General features: G+C 33.4%; 2 protein-coding genes and 2 pseudogenes across 2 annotated transcripts; 3 read left to right on the plus strand and 1 right to left on the minus strand.

The window, feature by feature from the left end:
• Positions 1–550: 550 nt before the first annotated feature.
• Positions 551–2,276, minus strand: LOC148203298 (subtilisin-like protease SBT2.3; annotated as a pseudogene).
• Positions 2,277–3,731: 1,455 nt separating this feature from the next.
• LOC148203299 (uncharacterized) lies at positions 3,732–4,067 on the plus strand. Its single transcript, XM_088107580.1, has one exon. It carries the CDS (start codon positions 3,732–3,734, stop codon positions 4,065–4,067), a length of 336 nt encoding a protein of 111 aa, XP_087963706.1.
• A 6,477-nt stretch (positions 4,068–10,544) lies between these two features.
• LOC148203300 (uncharacterized) lies at positions 10,545–12,613 on the plus strand (annotated as a pseudogene).
• A 5,544-nt stretch (positions 12,614–18,157) lies between these two features.
• On the plus strand, positions 18,158–18,508 carry LOC148203301 (uncharacterized). The gene has a single exon (XM_088107581.1). The coding sequence runs from the start codon at positions 18,158–18,160 to the stop codon at positions 18,506–18,508; it is 351 nt and encodes a 116-aa protein (XP_087963707.1).
• Positions 18,509–19,891: the final 1,383 nt, after the last annotated feature.

The following is a 19,891-nucleotide window of genomic DNA, read 5'->3' on the forward strand; positions in this document are numbered from 1 at the left end:
CCGAGGCCTATAAGATCACCTTATTTACGGAACTGTCACCGCGTTTTGATAGACAACGATTTGATGTAAACAGAAGTCTATTACCAGTGACTTTAAAATTAAATGGATATATAATCTTCTTCACTCAATTACATTAAATCCCTTTTGCCCCCACTCTTCTAATAAAAAAGTTAGATTTCAGTACAAGATAGGTGGCCTATGCATGATTCACAATTCAAGCCCAAAGAGCTCTATAAAATTTGGCAATCCTTCTTTCTTTCTTCAACTAACTTTGTGGTTGAGATAGATCCAATGGGTTAGTATACGTTTTCAATATATTCATCATTGTTTAGTAACAATTTCAGGAATGGAAGTGGAAAAAAAATCACCTGAGGATTGTATGAGAACTAATTATAGATTTCACCCTATTACCTACTTTCAAGTTTTAACAGTTTTGGATAAAAAAGACACAAACCAAGTCAATAGGGAAACAAAAACATTTTATCTAATACAAAAAAAAAAGTAAATCATCTGTGGAACAGCACAAACGAACTACTAACATGCCCAGTTACGCACTATAGCAAAAAAAAATAATCATGACACTCCGAAGAATGTAATTTACATATCATTAAGGTTGATGTTAAAGAATAATGCACAACTCATAGCATCATGCATATCTATAGATCCAACAGATTACTACAAGTGTAAAAATAATGATAACAAAATAAAATAAAATAACGAAGACATGTTCCGGATTATTTACTGTGAACGAGGAGCCATCCCACTAGCATTTCCAAAGTGATGTCCAGCAACAATGACTGGAATCCCATGGTTTCATGCTGCAACAGCTGCTGTATGCCTGTGTATTTTAGTTACATCAGAAAGGGTACTTAGTTAAAAGAGAAGTAAAGATAAATAATTATGTTGTGATTAAAAAAGTTTTGGGGACAGTTAAACATGAAAACATCGGTTCATTTTCAATTCATATTTTAAAAAACATTCAGGGCTATAACAGTTCCAATTTTCAGAACATGATCAACACTCCAAGAAACAGGAGAAAACACATTACTGTAAGGTTCTGAGGGACATATATAAGCTGGACATAATCCATCAAAAACATAATTAAGGTACAGTGAAAAAACTGACTGATAACATGTGGCAATAGTAGACCAGTAGTTGAGACAAAGGCTGACAGCTTAGACTTTGCCACCATGGATTAGCCATGATGGTAAAGCAGATGCCAACAAACAAACCATATATCCCAATTATGTATCCAATTAGTAGTTGGATGAAATCAAGAGTATGGACCATGTAAGATAATACAACCAAACATAACATCCATAGAGAAAAACCAAGAACTCACGTGCCATGACCATCAGCATCAAAGGGAGAAGCATAGTCCTGAGTTGAATTAAATATTCCTCTGGTTATGGCTGAAGCAGCAAAGTGGCGGGCCCCAACAAGCTTCCTATTGCAAGAACCAGATGGAAAGTCGCGAGTAACCTCACAGATGCCAGAAAAATGACCAGGAACAGGATATGGATGATTAGATTTACTATCACCAAAACTAGGATGTGTTGGATCTATGCCAGTGTCAACAAACCCAATAACAACTCCTTCTCCTGCAGTTTCAAACCCTCCCTCTTGAAACCATGCTCCCTGTGGCAGACCCAAAAACTGTGGCGTATGTGTAGTCGCAGTCCTTACAGAAAAATCCAAAACCACATTGGACACTTCACTGCTCCTTGATAGTTTCTCTGCCTTCATGATTCAGTAATTATCAATCAACAGCTCAGAATGTGTTCACTTGCAGTAAATCAATAAACAATATTTGAAATTTTTAAACATTGAGAGCACCGACACTGAAGCCAATTCATCAACAGAAAGAACAACACAAAAATGTAACTGGTCATATTTTTCTAAACTAAGAGCATAAGTGCGATGATTAAAACTAATATCATACCTGTTTCTTTCTGAGTAACCAGCACAGCGAATCCATTTATCAGTTAATGGTAGCTATAGAGGGTCTCGCGCGCTAAGAATTAACATGCATTTATATTAAATGTAAGAAAGATTACTGGTCGTCAAACTTTGTTCGAAAGTTTGAGAAGAGAAGAGAGTTTTACGCACTACGATAAAGTGAATGAATTCTCAATCTCCAGTTCAGATTTTTATTGAATTCACTAATCTTTTGACGTCAAACGCGGGCATTCGACGATTAATATCCTTTTACGTCGAATTACAATTCTAAATGACGTCTAATAATTACATTTATTTACAAAAATGTCACCGACCATTTTTAACATTGTCTATTCAATGGTTGGATGTTGAACGTTTGACATTATACGCTGTTTTTGTACTAGTGTGAAACTTGATTTAAAATTCATGTTACAAACTTAAGTGTTAATATTTTTCATATCATCTACCTAATTATATTAATACTAACCTATATTTCCAATTTAATTAGAGTTGTGAATAAGTTTAAAACACAAAAAATTCAAGTATTTATATCTAAAGGTTAGAATTCATATATTCATCTCAAAAGTTATTTATTTTTGCACGTTAATTTGTGAACTTGATATGTGATTATTTTATTTATCATGTTTATTGTAACAAAAAAAATTCATGAAAATATAACTATTACATCATATCTTGAATAAAAACAATTATTCAATTAAAAATGATTGAATATATATATATATATATATATATATATATATATATATATATATATATATATTTCACTTAGAAATTACATAAATCTCCATTAAAAAGAAGTCATCCTCTCAAATAAACGACATTGAATGTCTTTTGTTTTAACTCCAACCTTAATTTGAGATCTCTAAATATGATATCGAAATTTAATCTGATGTCAAAAGTAAACGATAATAAACGCCAAAAATCATTTTTGTTAGTAAATGCATACTGATGATAAACATATGCAAAAGATGTTCTGATACGATTGAACTATGTTTTTATACATTTTATTTTAAATTTGGTCTAATTTAATCTTTAAATATATATATATATATATATATATATGTATACTCCATTAATGTATCGTACAGAGGTGGGTCTATAATTTTACCCCACTAGTTGGCCTATACAATAAAATTAATATATATTGGAGTTTTTAATTGTTTTGGAGCTCTAATACATGAGATGGAGTCATTTTTAAGCAAATTAATAGGATTATTACCTTACGAAAAATTCGTTATGAAACTGGAGGTCAGCGGCACACAACATAAATTATAATTAAGTTAAGTTTATGATAAAATTGAGAACCATCTAGTTAGATTTTAATGATGCATTGGTATTTAAAAAAAATATATTTTAGTTGAATATTTATTATTTATTTTTAAATTAAGTGATATGATTATTGTTTTATTTAATTATTATAATATGGAATTTTATAATTTTATAATAATATGATGGTAATAGAAGAGTTTTACAACATAAATATATTGATATGTTTGAACAATAATTAGATGAAATCGAAAAAAGTGTCATACTAGAGTAAAATAAAAGGACTACTATTGAATGGATTTGTTTGTTAAGTTAAAAAAAGGAAAAGAAGTATTATTTTTTATAATTAAGGGAAATGGTTATCTAGTTTTAGTTTGGTTAAGTGAAAATAGATGAGGATCCCCGAAAAGCAGAAGTTAGTGGGCTATAAATAGGGCATTGGTGTTGAGTTGTTAATGATTGAGAATAAAAAAGAAAAGTAAGGAAGTATATAGTGTTGTGATAATATGGGTTGGAATCAGTATGTTTTGGCAGTCTTGCTCTTCCTGAGTCTGGTATCGGTCTCAATGGTGAGGTCTCAAAATGTTGATGAATGTCCTATAAATACAGATGAGTTGAGTTCATGTGGGAGTTTGTTGGATGATGCAGTGGGTGGTGATTCACTCCCAACCCCCTCTTCTTCCTGCTGCTCCCTCCTTCAGGACTTGAATCTTGAACAAGCTGATTCTTGCGTTACCACTGCCATAACATCTGGCGTCATTGTCATTCCCGCCTCCCTTCCCCCTGTTCTTGACTTTCCCGTAAGCATAATTCTTAGTGCCTGTAAGATCACCAACGCTTGATCTCATCCCCGCTGCCAGTCACATATCCCTATGTTTTTTTCTTTCTTCTTTTACGCTTTTCCGTCTTCTTTCTTTTACACTCCTTCTTCCACCCTTGGATCAATCATTACTTACCATCTTTCCTTTCTTGCATTTTCAAACTTGTTCTTGTTTAAATAAAATGTTTATGTGACTTCTATCCTTCTTTTATGATGTCCTTCTATTATTAACATTACACTCACTCGTCCTAATATATATATTTAACCTACACAAACAAACACATGACTATTTATTTCACGGGACAAATGAGAAAAAAAAAAGTTTAGAGATTAAATGAGGATATGAATTTGCACTCACCGTAAATGACATAATGGATATTCAGAAAAAAATGTGTAGGAGATTCTTGGATTATCACGGAGTTTAAGAACATAGAACTTTGTATACATTTATGGAGAATGTAGAATAATGTTCTTGCAACAAAACAAAAGACATGAACTGAGAAGGAGATGTTATTAGACATCAAGTTTGAAGACGGATCAACTATAGGATAAGGAAGATCATAAGGTGTAGCGGCAAACAACCATTCCAAAAATAAAAATACAATCTAAATGGCAACAAAAATCCCTGCATTGGTTCAACACAAAGTTTTGAAAAATCCATTTTTTTCCTTATACAACATCTGTGCTAAGATTACAGAAAATATTTTGATGATATTGTACAAAAAGTGTGTATGAAAATATTTGGAAAATTCTATTTATGTTTTCTAGTATAAGTAAATAAAAAATATTTATGCAGTTAAAAAACATTTTAAATAACAAACATTTTAAATATGTATACATATAATCCATTAATCCAAGCCATAAAGGGGTGGGGTCTAATTTTACCACACTAGTTGGGGTGTACAATAAAACGAATAATCATCGAAGGAGTCACTTTTTAAGCAAATTAATGAGAATTATTACCTTAGGAAAAACATAGTTATGAAACTGGCAGTCAGAACACGGCACACAACATAATTAATAATTAAGTTAAGCTTATGATAAATTGGAGAACTATTTAGTTAAATTTTATGGTGTATTCAGTATTTAAGAAAAAATATTTTAATTGAATATTTATTTTTTAAATTAAAATATATGATTATTATTTAATTTAATTATTGTAATATGGTATTTTATAATTTTATAATAATATGATGTTAGTAGAAGAATTTTAGAACATAAATATATTGATCTGTTTCTACTATAAATATATTGGTCTGTTTCTTCTTATTCTTTTACTTTCTACCATCACGTCTTTTCAATTACAATATGAATGACCAAACCAATTACATTTTTTTATTCAATTTATTCTAACTTTTTCGAAACTGCAAATGTAGATAAAACAATTCAACTACGTCCAAATTGCTTATGTACAAACATTTGCATAAAAGTCCCTTAGTACATAATTATCAGAAAAATTTGTCAGAATCATTGAAAGATATTTATAAATATGACATAATGGAGATTCATAAAAAATTCTGTTGGAAATTTTTGGATTACTAAGGATAGATATAGAACTCACGCGGAGTTTAAGTAACATATATACAACTTTGTGTATACATTTATGGAGAATTAGTATGAAAAAAATGGTAGAACTCATAAGCATACCCTCATCGACTAACGTAGTCATAAATAATTATCGACAAATATTAAATTTGTTAATAATTTAAAGATGTATTTTACCTACAAATGAATTATGTCCAATGCATTTTGGAGGGCTACACAGTGGAGCGTCGAAGTGAAGAACACTCACGGGCAAATGTATGGACACTGTTCTCTTTTTTCTCTGTCGTGGTCTTAAGAGACTTTATCTTCGTCTAGGGAAGTTGTAACATGGAGGTAAGTTCTTTGTCGGTGAACGAAGTGTTCATTGTTTTACTATGATTGTGCATGTGTTGTGAATAAGATTGATGTGTTGCATTAGTCCATTTTGCAAAGTAAGGTTGCTTTCATGTTTGTACATTATTGTTTGGTCGTGAGTTGTGCTAGAGTGACCAATATGACACACAAAACAGGGAGAAAAGAATAGGTTAGAAGTAGTCAGCCTTTCTTTTTCTCTTTCTTTTTTGTGCATTTTGACTCCTCTTATGCAGTATCACAACATACAAAGAAAAAGGGGATAGGGTAGTGGAGAATAAGCCTGTGTCATCTCGTTATGTTCTTTAAATAGTAACCCTTTTATCTTAGACTCTAATAATCATTGAACAAAGGGAAGTGATGTAATTATGTTATAAAAGTGTAGTTGTTCTAATAACTCTTTCGCATGGGTAGTGGATGTATATTCCATTCTAAGAAAAACTTTCTCACTTAGTTTGTCACCAATGTGGTCATCAAGAAGAACTGTTGACACAATCTTGGAGTTGTTGGTTAGAGTTGTTCCTACTTCAATTGCATCGTTTCATTCAGCAAACATAAGGTTTGCATTACCGACGGCCTAAAGTCGTCGCTAAAGTCACTCAGTTTCGTCCTATATTATCGAGGACTTTTGTCCCTCGGTAATACCAACCGATTTTTGGCCTTTGGTATTACCGAGGACTTCAAGTCCGTCGATAATACCGAAGACCGAAAAGTTGTCAATAATGTTTCCAACGATATTATCGACGATTTTTAGGCCGTCGCAAGTTCGTCGGTAAAGTGTAAGTATCGACGACTTTTTGTCCTTAGCGAGAGATTTAGTCCGTGGGTAAATCCCTTCTTTTTTGTAGTATACTTACACCCATACTAATGTGTTTAATTTATTTTCACCCAAACCAATTTTCCTTTCATCGTAGCATTGAATAAGTAAGCAGAGAGCCATAGGAAAGGGAACAAACATTTGAAAGCAAAAGATAACAAAAACTTTGGACCACACCAAAAGGTGTTCGGGCTATCGTTCTATTCTGGACCACTATAACTACTTATATATGTGTACTTTGATGGAGTGAGCTACATGAGAAAAAGTCTTTCTGATTCACACCTTGTAAAGTGCAACCAAACAACACCTTGAGCAACTGTTGCCGTTTAATAACTACGATTCACAAAAGGTTTATGCATTCCAATGAATTATTTATTTCAGTTTAATTACTCAAGTCTCTTTGCAGGTGCAACAAAAGTCCAAACTCAGCTGAAGAACGTGTTCTGCATAAAAAATTTGCAGTAATGAAACCATAATGCACAAGCAACCAAACCAACAAGTTACATTTTAATTATGAAATCTGCAAATGGTGAAGCCTTAGCCAGCCGAGAGATCATGTGGGAGTCCAAGTTTTGAATGAAATAATATTTGAAATGATACTTTTGTAAGATATAATTTTGTTCTCACCAGTTCTTCATAGTCACACAATTTACCACAATTTAATTACTTTACGAAACTATATATTTTCTTTCACAATATCTTTTCTTAAGAACTCCTATAATCTCCCACCACTTTGTCCTTCAATTTTTTTTCAATTGCAAAAAGTATTATCCCCTTCATTAGTTTTTCGTAGTCATTACTTAATCTCCCACCACTTCAAATCATCACATGAAATTGGGATTTTAGTTTCCATTCTTGCTGCATTCATCTAATTCAGTAACATGCATGGAGTTCCATCAATGAGAGAGTTTACAGGTTTGCATATTTTACAGATTTCGTAATCTGAGTTAGTTTATTTAATTAACATCTCACAACAAAAATCAAACTAAATCATCATAATACTTCAACGATAGATGTTCTTTTGGAACCGAACACACCCTGCAAACATATCATTCCTTCAACAAATCTTGACACTGTCGAGTATCCTTCCTCCAAACCTCCTGTTCCCGTCTTCAAGAAAAGAAGAATACCTCCAAAATACTCTTCAATGCTCAAGTGGGCATTTGATAAGAGCTTTCTAATTTCAATTAATGCAAAAAATAGTCATAAATTATTATTAATGCACTATTTATAATATTTTTCTCTTTGACCATGGGTTCATTCGGATGGGCCACATCTAATAGGACTCATTAGCCCTGAAGCACATTGGACCAATTAGCTGTTGAGTGAGATCTTACTTTAGCTAAGTTCATCTATGCTACATCTGGTTTGAGTATATTAATGCTATAGACCGGCAGAACATGACACACAACATAATCCTCTATTGCTCGAACTTGGAAGTAGGTGTATAGTTTGAGCTCGACTTGTTCTATATCAATCGATCGGATTAATCTCAACATTGGGTTATCAAACCGATTCAATAGAATAATTGACGAGATAAATAATAGAATAACAAGTAAAAATAAAAAGTGTATTGAATTGAATGAATTTGTTCGTCATGTTAATAGAATTAAGGAAGTTATAATTATTACTTGTATAATACTGGAGTGATTGAATCCTTTCAGATTTAAGCATTGAAATACATTTATAGGTATCCTTCAAATGGTTATAGATCGAGCGAGGATTGACTCAAAATGAACGGAGTAGAAGATATAATAGATGAAAAAAGAGAAGGAAGTTGAAAATCAAATCACTTTTAAAGTTATTAGTACTCAATCCATCGAGTAGAAACAAGTATGATAATAGAGTAAGAATAAAAGGTGTGTTGAATTGAATGAATTTGTTTGTTAAGTTAAAAAAAATGAAAAGAAGTATAATTTTTTATAATTAAAGGAAAGGGTTATCTAGTTTTACTTTGGTTAAGTGAAAACATTTTAAATAAATACATATTATTATTCAATTTATTGTAACTTATTCGAAACACCAAATAAAACAATTCACCTACGTCAAAATTTCTTATGTCCAAACATTTGAATAAAAGTCTTTATACAAAATGGTCACAAAAATTTGTAACAATTATTGGAAGAAATATATATATATATATATATATATATATATATATATATATATATATATATATATATATATATATATATATATATATATATATATATATATATATATATATATATAACATAATGGATATTTAGAAAATCCGAGTGGGAGATTCATGGATTATTAAGGATAGATATAAAACTCACAAAGAGACATGAATTCATAAGTGTTGATCTATCAAATAGAAGGTTCACGGGGAGATACAAACACCAATGAGATCTGAGTTCAACCATATAAGGGACTTAGACTCTTTACCTAAAACTTTAAGACAATTGGTTAATCGGTCTTTCACCTTTATATAGTGTTCTACTTTTTCATTTCTATCAAATATAGGACTTAGACTCACACTTAGATTCCTACAAGAAGAATATGTTATTAGACGTCAAGTTTGAAGACGGATCAAACATAGGATAAGGAAGATCATAAGGTGTACAGAAAATATATTGATAATGTTCAAAAAGTGTGTATGAAAATATTTGGAAAATTCTATTTATGTTTTCTAGTATAATTAAATAGAAAATATTTGTGCAGATAAAAAACATTTTAAATGACACATTTTAAATATGTATATATATATAATCCATTAATCTAAGACATAAAGGGGTGGGGTCTAATTTTACCACACTAGTTGGGATATACAATAAAAGAATAGTCATTGAAGGAGTCACTTTTAAAGCAAATTAATAAGAGTTATTACCTTACGAAAAAGTCGTTATGAAACTGGCAGTGAGAACAAGGCACATGGAGTGAGTATTTTGGGCTACTTCTCTCTCTCACTCTGCTATCAGTATCAATGGTGAGGTCTCAAAATGTTGATGAATGTCCTATAAATACAGATGGGTTGGTTGGGTCTATAGATCAATGGTGTCGCGGGCTGTATGATGGGGTGAACACTTCTTCTTGCTGCTCCCTCTTTCAGGGGTTGAGTCCTGACCAAACTGCTAATTGCCTTTACAGTGCCTACAAACATTTTCCAGCTTCAGGCAAACTATTTATTGATGAGTTCCTCAAACTATTCACAGACCTAATTGTTTATGCCTGTGGACTCACCAACGCTTGATCTCATCCCCGCTTCCACTCATATATTCCAATGTTTCTTTCTTTCTTCTTCCACCCTTGGATCAAGGATTACTTATCATCTTTCCTTTCTTCCATCTTCTAACTTTTTCTTCTTTAAATAAAATGTTTATGTCACTTCTATTTTACTTCTTCTATCCTTCTTTTATCATCTCCTTATATATAACATACCTAATTATCACTACATTATTAATTCACTCTAACAACACTACCTTATATTATTAACAGGTATACCTAATGTGTAATTCACTAAGACAGTTGAATATGAGGTAAACTAATCAAGATCACAGCCCAAACAAGGATGCAGAACCATCTTCTGGTTTCTCATATACTGTAATGTATAACAATAACAACATTTAAAACATGATATATGATATAGTTAATTACTTTTATAGATTAAGGGTCGAATACAATAATTTCTGGGGATCTCAGTCATAACATTCAACAACCTATTGATTTGTTGCCTCAGTTACTGAAACCGTCGCGGTGGTTCGAGACCGCGACGGCGATTTGCATCTGGTCTCATCACGCGCTTCTGGTCTGCAGTGGTGAAACCGTCGCGGTGCGGCGGAGTGGTGGTGTCAGCCACTGATTCTATTGGCTGCAGCTTCCGCAGAGCGAATTAAGCAAAGCCCAATATGATTAGACCCGTTTTTGCTGCATACCCATCTTGTAACATACCCATTTTGAGAAATTTTGTATTTATTATTATTTTTTAATTTTTATTAAAATAAAATAAAATAAATAATTAATTTGAAATAAATAAAATTCAATTTTGATCTTGTTTATAATTATTAAATGAGTCATTGATAATTAATAAATCATTAAAGTGAGTCTTCTTTATCTAGAGTAGTTCATGGTAAAATTATGAATGTTCGTGTTTATGCATAACCATGCAAGTATTGGTCGGGTCAAAAGAAGATTAATATTTGGCCGGATTGTATACGCACTTGTGATGGTAAAATATGATAATTATAAGATTTTACGTCTTAATGATAAAATCAAATCAAAGATAGGTTTGTTATTGGACATATTTTTATTATCAATGTTGATCATTACACCAAGATACCTCTAGCAGTTAATATTATGTCCAAAGACTTGATATTGATAGGGAATTGAGTGTTTTGAGATGGGATAGACCATTATTTGAATTATATTTATATAATAATTAATTTTGCGGTGTAAGCTTAATTCCTTTGTTTCTCTTATATAAAATACAGTTACGATGACTTCAATATCTACCAACTTAAATTCAGTTCTAGTCCTCAACAGTACAAAGTTTAAGGATTAAGAGAACATAGAGATAATTCTTGGCTGTATGGATTTCGACCTCGCATTAAGGATTGAGAAACCATTTTCTCTTAAGGACTCAAGTACCTCTGACGAGATGAGAGAATATGAGAAGTGGGGTCGCTCAAATCTCATGAGTTTGATAATGATTAAGCGTGACATTCCAGAGGTCTATAGAGGTACTATATCTGAAGAAATTACAACTGATGAGAAGTTTCTTGTTGAGATTGAAAAACGCTTTGCGAAAAGTGAAAAGGCGGAAGCAAGTGCACTTCTTCAAAGCTTGGTTTCCATGAGGTATCAAGGCAAAGGAAATGTAAGAGAGTGCATTATGGAGATGTCAAACATTGCTTCAAAGCTTAAGGCGTTGAAACTTGAGTTGTCAGAAGACCTGCTCGTACATTTTGTTTTAATTTCTCTTCCTATACAGTTTGAACAATTTAAGGTTTCATATAACTGTTAGAAAGAGAAATTGTCTCTTAATGAGCTGATTTCATATTGTGTTCAAGAAGAGGAAAGACTGAAGCAAGAGAGGACTAAAAGTGCTCACCTAACCAGTACCTCTAATGACAAGGGCATAAGGAAGAAAATTGACAATCCTAATAGTGATGGTCCTAAAGGTCCATCACAAAAGAAACAAAAACAATATGATAAGTGTTTCTTTTGCAATAAAGTTGGACACTTGAAGAAGGATTGTATAAAATATATGCTTGGCGTGCAAAGAAAGGGTTGTGTAAGCTACTAGAAGATAATTGATTCTGAAAGATGAACTATTTAGAGATGTCAAATCAGTAAAGATGAAAGTAACAAAATGTTTTAGATTATTATTTTGTACTGGTTTTCTAATTTTTAGTTTTGAATAACCACTAGTACAAAATAGGGATAAGAACATGGGTCATACGTCTCGGTTTTTAGAAAACCGAAGCATATGTAAAGGCGGTGACATTTTTGCAATTTCGACGAACTTATACGTCTCGGTTGTAAAAAAACCGAAGCATAAAAACCAAATTAACTCGGTTAAAAACAAAATTGAGACCTAATGTTCTGCCACGTCCCACCAAAAACTGGTTAATTTTTTGAAATTGCCTACTACCTCGGTCCTCTAACCCAACCGAGGCATAAACGTTCTGAATACCTCAGTCCTCTAACCCGAGGCATAAACGTTCCGAAATCCAAAAGGGGTAATTTACCCTAATTTCATTTTGAAGACTTGGGTATCCTCTACTACTCCCGTCACTTGCAACATCCAGAGCACGCAGTGAATAAGGAATTCCAAATTCACTTTCCCCTTGCCTATCCATCCATCCGAAATCCAAAAGCAGCTTAACATTTGCGGCGAGTGTGGCGAGGCATGGCGAGGTGGCAGCGAGGCATGGTGAGGTCGCGGCGAGGTCGCAGCAAGGTGGCGGCGAGATCTCTTCTTCCCTTCTTTCTTTTCAGGTTCAGACGCGATTTCGTGTAGGTAGGGGCGGCCGCCGCGACTTTGTCTCCGCGGCATGACGGTCCCTGTTCGTGGAGGTGGCAGTAGGACGTCGATTCGATTTTGGGCTTGGCGACACTGTGGGAGGCGTGACTCAGGCTTCGTTGGTGGCGGCTGGCGGTGGATCTCGCCTTCGTAGGGGATGGATCGACAAGGGCGAGGTGATGGAAAACCAAAGGCGCGACGATGGACCGACAAGGGCGAGCTGATGGTGCGGCAGTGGTGGCGCGACGAGGGTTTCGTTCCTCCCAAGTCTTGAAAACTAAAACCCCATCTCAATCTGAGTCCTAAAAATTTAAGGGATGAGCAACGACATGCAAGGCTCTTCACTAGAAATGAAGATTGCAACAGAACAGAAATAGAGTGTCCTTCTGCTGAGCTTGTATTTATTATTTTTTTTTGTATGGTATACTCGTGGTCTGCTTGACCATGATCACGACTTGGGCATCGCTGGCTTTACCTTTTTCGGCGAGGTCGGACTCCAGCTGGTTGAAGAGGTCTTTGTAGGAGGCGTGGAACTTCGGGATGACGTGGGCGCATCGGGACTTGAGGAGGAAAAAGATGAGCTATTTGAGGAGGGCGTGTTTGGGTTCGAAGGGTCGAGGTAGGAGTGGACTCTTTAGCTGTCGGGGATTTTGTAGATCAGGAGCTTGGTGGGCTCGGGGGAGGTGACCGACACTGCCGGTGGTGGTTTCTCATAAACAAAGAAATAGACGGAGGCTCGAGGAAGAAACTGATTGTAGCATCACCAACACGAATATACCTCCTCAAAGCTTCCTCTTAAGAAGATCGCAGCGGAAAAGACTCGAAAACTCTACATCTAGATATTATTGGAAGAGAACGGTTGCAAGCCATAAATGGACCGAGGAGACCCTAGATTGAGGTAGAGGGACTATCTTAACCGATTAATCGGTGGAACAAAGGTTTTAATCGGTCAAAGGTGTAGAGAAGACGATGTAAGGAGGTTGGATCAGTCAGAATGGTGGAAAAGGGAGAAGAAGAGAAGGGAGAAAATAATTACCGCCATGTCAAACACTTTTTATTTAAATAACAAATTTCACGTAATATAATATTTATACATCAGTATATAATGTGCAGACCATGTCATCACAGTTAAACAGTGTTAATGAAAACTTAACGGAGAGGACTTAATTGACTCATTTTTACAAATTTATGCACCCAATTGAGACAGAAAAAAACACGATGACCCATTTGAGATTGACACACAAATACGAGGACCAAATGAGGATTTAAACCTTAAATTTTTATGGTGAATTAAGTATTTAAGAAAAAAAATTAATTGAATATTTATTTTTGAAATTAAATGATATGATTATGATTATGATTTATTATTTAATTTAATTATTATAATATGGTATTTTGTAGTTTTATAATAATATGATGTTAGTAGAAGAATTTTACAACATAAATATATTTGATCTATTTCTACAATAATAAGATGAAATTGGAAAAGTTTTATCATAGTAGAGTAATAAAAAGTTTATACCAAATTGATACTCACACTAAACAAGGAAAACAACTTTGAAATCCTCACCAACGGTTCTGAAAAGGTCAAAAACTCCCAAAATAACTTAAAGAACATCTAAAACAGACATCTATAACTCTATAGAAACTGTTCAAACATGTACAGTGATGATTTTCGGACAATAATAATCGATTATCATATGTGATAATCGTATATTGTTGAGAGTTTTGAAGAAAATATGATCATTTGATTGAAATAATCGATTATAAAGTGAGATAATCGATTATTTTTATCAGTTTTTAATATCAACCTAATTTTTCTGATTTTGATATATCTGAAACATATTCAAATAATCAATTTAAAATCTATAACACTAATATTAATATGAAAACATATTTAGATATGAAAATAAAGTATTGCATTGGTCATTTGGATATAGGAGTTAGTAATATTATATTATACTGTAAACAATAGTTAAAACGATCATTTTTAGTTCAACTAATAAAAAAATAATAAATGTTATATAATACTAAAATATTACAATAAAAATCATTCTCAAACATATCTAAAGATATGTTCGATTAACTCTTCATATTTTTGAAAATACCTTTTCATTCAACTTTCCACGTACTCAAAAGTATTTTTTTAACTTCATGTTAATTCAATTCCTCAGTCTGCTGCTGCTGATTCTTTTGGGGCTAACAAACTATAAAAAAATTACAGTTAGATATACTTGTCTAACAGCATGAATGAAATCTATCAAAAAATTCATAAATTATAAACTTCAAAATCTCAAAAAGTCATAATACACCGATTCACTTTATAAACCACCTGGTCACCAATTCGCTAAGACTAGTTCAAATACGGTCGGATCACTGGTTTCATCGGAAAACTTAGTGGGTGTCCAAATTGCAAATGTCATTTTGAAAATCAATCTGTCCTTCATTACTATTTTGGTTCATTACTATTTTGGTTGAATTGGTATGAAGGTCAGTCGTCTTTCCTTGTTCTACTCTCTTCTTCGAGAACGTAATTCACTTCAATGGGTTGTTGGTTTGTAGAAGAAACTCTGACATTCAAGTCAGATATCTTTCATAAAGAGGTATCTATTTTATTAGGATCGATCAAGGTTGTTTTACCTGGACATCAATCGTATATTTATAGGACTTGTGGCAGCCAAGCACATTGATTAACCATTAACGCAATATATTTTTAGGCTATCAAACCCAATAAGCAGTTATTAATACCATATATTTGTAAAGCATAAGGCAATCTGACCCATTAATACCTGTTAATATACCTGCTAACTACCGATAAATTACCATTAACTTCAATCAGTATATTTCATATAATACATAAGTCCCCCAAGCCCAAACAAGCTCTTTATTAAAAGAGGTGCGCAGGGATTATTATGAGCTTAGGAGAAGTCGGTCACGTTGTATTTTAGGGAGTATATTTTCGATACACTTTAAGTCTTCATTCTTCTCTACACCGAACGATGGACTCTAGGAGTTCTCTTTGGAATCGCCGAGTGGCGTGCTTTAGGAGTTCTCTTTGGAAACTCCTTCCACTCGAAGTTCAGGTGAATTCGCTGGGGAATCACCAAGTAGTGTGCTGTTAGAGTTCTCTGTGGAAAATCCCTCGGTCGAAGTTTGGGTGAATTCGTTGTGGAATCATTGAGTGGACTACTATGGGAGTTCTCTATGGAATCTCCACTAGGTCGATCCACCTGGCTGACCATCCAGGCCAACCACCCAAGTCGACCATCCATGCTGATCGACCAGCAGAATCGAGTGGCCGACCACCCAGGTTGACCACATGGTTAGATTATAAACGATAATGACTCATTAAGCATTTAATGAAGGTTAAGGTGCGATTATGTCGTCATTAGACGAGCGAAAGGTAAAAGTCCATCACAACTAGAATAAATAAAGGTCCCAGGTGTGACTTTAGGAGGACGATGCACAATATACATGCATTACTTGCTCTTTCAACCGCTCGGTTACATTACTAACTTGAGCGTTAGAGTGCCTTTGACACGTGCCCGCCCATACGACTTGAAGAAGGAGGAGAAAGGACGACCACCAGGGAGCCCATCCGGTCTACGTTCCAATGAGAGGACTATTAGGCAGCTCGTTCGGTCTTCACCCCGGAGTGTTTCGAGCAATGTCTATCCGCTTTAAGCCACGTCCAGTCTTCAAGGCCCGCCCAGTCTTCAAGGCCCGCCCAGTCTTTATGGTCCGTCCAGTCTTCAAGGCCTGCGCAATCTTCAAGGTCCGCCTAATCTTTAAGGTCCGCTCAGTCTTCAGGTTCGCCCCATCTTGAAGGACTGTCCGGTCTTCAAGGTTCGTCCACCCTTAGAGACAACATGGAGTGTTTTGAGCAAGGAAAATCCAAACCTGACCGAAACACAACCGAAACATCTTTATTCTACCATTATTTTCCTTCATAAAAGGGTTCTTCCAACAACAGTCACATATTCCAATGTTTTTTTCTCCTTTTCTTTTACACTCCTTCTTCCACCCTTATTGGATCAAGGACTACCTACCATCTTTCCTTTCTTCCATCTTCCAACTTTTTCTTACTTTAAATAAAATCTTTATGTGACTTTTGGTATCCTTCTTTTGCGATGTCCTTATATAATATATATATATATATATATATATATATATATATGTGTGTGTGAGATCAAATATATAAGTTTATGCTTTCTTCTTATCCTTTTACTTTCTACTATCACGTCTTTTCGATTACAATATGAACGAGGAAACCAATTACATATTTTTATTCAATTTATTCTAACTTATTCGAAAGAGAAAATCTAGATAAAACAACTCAACTGCGTCAAAATAAAATGAATATCTATTTAGGAATCTATATATATATATATATGGTTTAATAGCCAATTTAGTCCCCACTTTGGTTGAAAAATCTCAATTTAGTCCCTCGTTATAAAAGTGTTTTACATTAGTCCTAACTTTTAAAATAGTGGGTCAGATTGGTCCCTTTCGTTAAATATAAGTTAATGAAATTAATGGATGATGATGTGACACAGCTTAAAGCTGATGTGTTAGATTGGTCCCTCGTTAGCTTTAAGTTGTGTCACATCATCATCCATTGCTGATGTGTTAGATTGGTCCCTCGTTAGCTTTAAGTTGTGTCACATCATCATCCATTAATTTTGTTAACTTATATTTAACAGAAAGGACCAATCTGACCCACTATTTTAAAAGTTAGGACTAATTCAAAACACTTTTATAACGAGGGACTAAATTGAGATTTTTCAACCAAAGTAAGGACTAAATTGGCTATTAAACCTATATATATATATATATATATATATATATATATATATATAATCCATTAATCTATGCCTTAAAGGGATGGAGTCTAATTTTACCAGACACTAGTTGCTATACAATAAAATAAATATATATTGGAGGTTTTACTTGTTTAGGAGCTGTAACATTAGAAGTAGTCTCTTTTAAAGCAAATAAATAGGGATTATTACCTTACGAAAAAGTCGTTATGAAACTGGAAGTCAGAACACGGCACACAACATAATTAATAATTAATTTGAGAACTTTTTAGTTAAATTTTGATAGTGTATTAAGTATTTAAGAAAAAATATTTTAATTGAATATTTATTTTTGAAATTAAATGATATGATTATTATTTAATTTAATGATTATAATATGGCATTTTATAATTTTATAATAATATGATGTTAATAGAAGAAATTTACAACATAAATATATTGATATGTTTGTAGAATAATTAGATGAAATCGAAAAGGAAAAATGATGAAGAGCAAAAGCAGAAGTTAGTGGGCTATAAATAGGGGTTGGTGTTGAGTTGTTAATGATTGAGAATAAAAAAGAAAAGTAAGGAAGTATATAGTGTTGTGATAATATGGGTTGGAATCAGTATGTTTTGGCAGTCTTGCTCTTCCTGAGTCTGGTATCGGTCTCAATGGTGAGGTCTCAAAATGTTGCTAAATGTGCTATAAATACAACAGATTTGAGTACATGTGTGGATGTGTTGGATACGCTGGAAATTGGTATTCTTCAAGTTCCCGCAACCCTCATTTCTTCCTGCTGTTCCCCCCTTGGGGGTTTGGATGTTCACGATGCTGCTGATTGCGTTTACACTTCCTTTGTTGGCACCCTTGGCATCCCCCTCAACCTTGAATTTGCAAATTCCATCAGTACATCATTGGCTACAATTCTTAGCCTATGTGGATATGACACCAGAAAAATATAATGATCTCATCCCTTTCTTTCTTTCCTCTTTTACACTCCTTCTTCCACCCTTGGATCAACCTTCTTCTTTCCTTTCTTCCATCTTCAACCTTCTTCTTAATTACTTTAAATAAAATGTTTATGTCACTTCTCTTTTACTTCTTCTATCCTTCTTTTATCATCTCCTTATATAATATATATGTGATCAAATATATAATAAGAAAGAAAATTTTAAAAAAGTGTAATTTCTTTACTGGCCGATTTGCAAACGTGAGTAAAATGTTACTTGAGATGAGTTAAAAATGTTACTTGAGATGAGTTAAATTATTATGCAATATACTCAATTGATATGAAAAATCTGTGATGAATTTATTTTATTATGTTGGATGTGAATTGATAAATCCGAACATGGTTTGGGTCTCGTAGAGAAATTGTGTAGTGGCATGGCATGAACTGATGAATCTAAACATGGTATGAGCCTCATAGAGAGATTCTGTAGTGGCATGGTTAATTTTGATATACCCCAAAACAATACATTTTTGTTACCGTGAGATATATTGATAGTTGTAGATCAGTTGATTAGCATGAAATTTGGAATGGTTCTACTTGACGATATAAATCATTTGAAAAACAAACGTATTCGTTCTGTAGCAGATTTATTACAAGATCAATTTGGATTAACATTGGTTCGTTTAGAAAATATGGTTAGAGGAACTATATTGGAGCAAATAGACATAAATTGATACCGACTCCTCAGAATTTGGTGACTTCAACTCCATTAACAACTACTTATGAATCTTTTTGTGCATTACATCCATTATCTCAAGTTTTGGATCAAACAAATCGATTGACCGAACTAGTTCATGGTAGAGTGTACATGTTGATGTTGAGGGTATTGATGTGGAGGTCATCCTGATACTCTAATAACTCTCCAGTCTCAAGTAGAGAAGGGTGAGTTATATGGTGAGATGGGCAGGAGGTCCTAGTCTATGTGCCGGTTTTGTTATATGAGGAGTGGAGGTCACCACAAGTAGGGCTGGGCATGATTAACCTAACTGTACTAAACTAGAGATTATCTATACTATATTATACTATAAAAACTGAACTATTTTTATTAAAAACTGAATTATACTATTTTGTAGTTCAATTTAAAAAAACTAAACTTTCCTATTAGTAGTTCAGTTAGTTAACTGTTATAAAACAGTAAGAAAATACAACTTCATTAAAACAAACTGCAGTTCCACCCAAACATAATGAAGACATACTATTTATTTTTTTATCAAATAACTTATTGAAAAGTGATTTTAAAAAACAAATATCCTAAACTAAATTTCTAAAAGAACAATTTTAAGTGTTAGTTTTAAAAAAAATACTCTAAGAATTTAGATAAACTTTTCAAACTTGT

This window comes from Vigna umbellata, chromosome 2 (assembly GCF_029865625.1).
Source record: "Vigna umbellata cultivar VRB3 chromosome 2, Vumbellata_1.0, whole genome shotgun sequence".
NCBI classification, from domain to species: Eukaryota; Viridiplantae; Streptophyta; class Magnoliopsida; order Fabales; family Fabaceae; genus Vigna; species Vigna umbellata.

Excerpts from the sequence above, each read along its gene's own strand:
- LOC148203299 (XM_088107580.1), top strand. The coding sequence starts at position 3,732 with ATGGGTTGGAATCAGTATGTTTTGGCAGTCTTGCTCTTCCTGAGTCTG.
- LOC148203301 (XM_088107581.1), top strand. The coding sequence starts at position 18,158 with ATGGGTTGGAATCAGTATGTTTTGGCAGTCTTGCTCTTCCTGAGTCTG.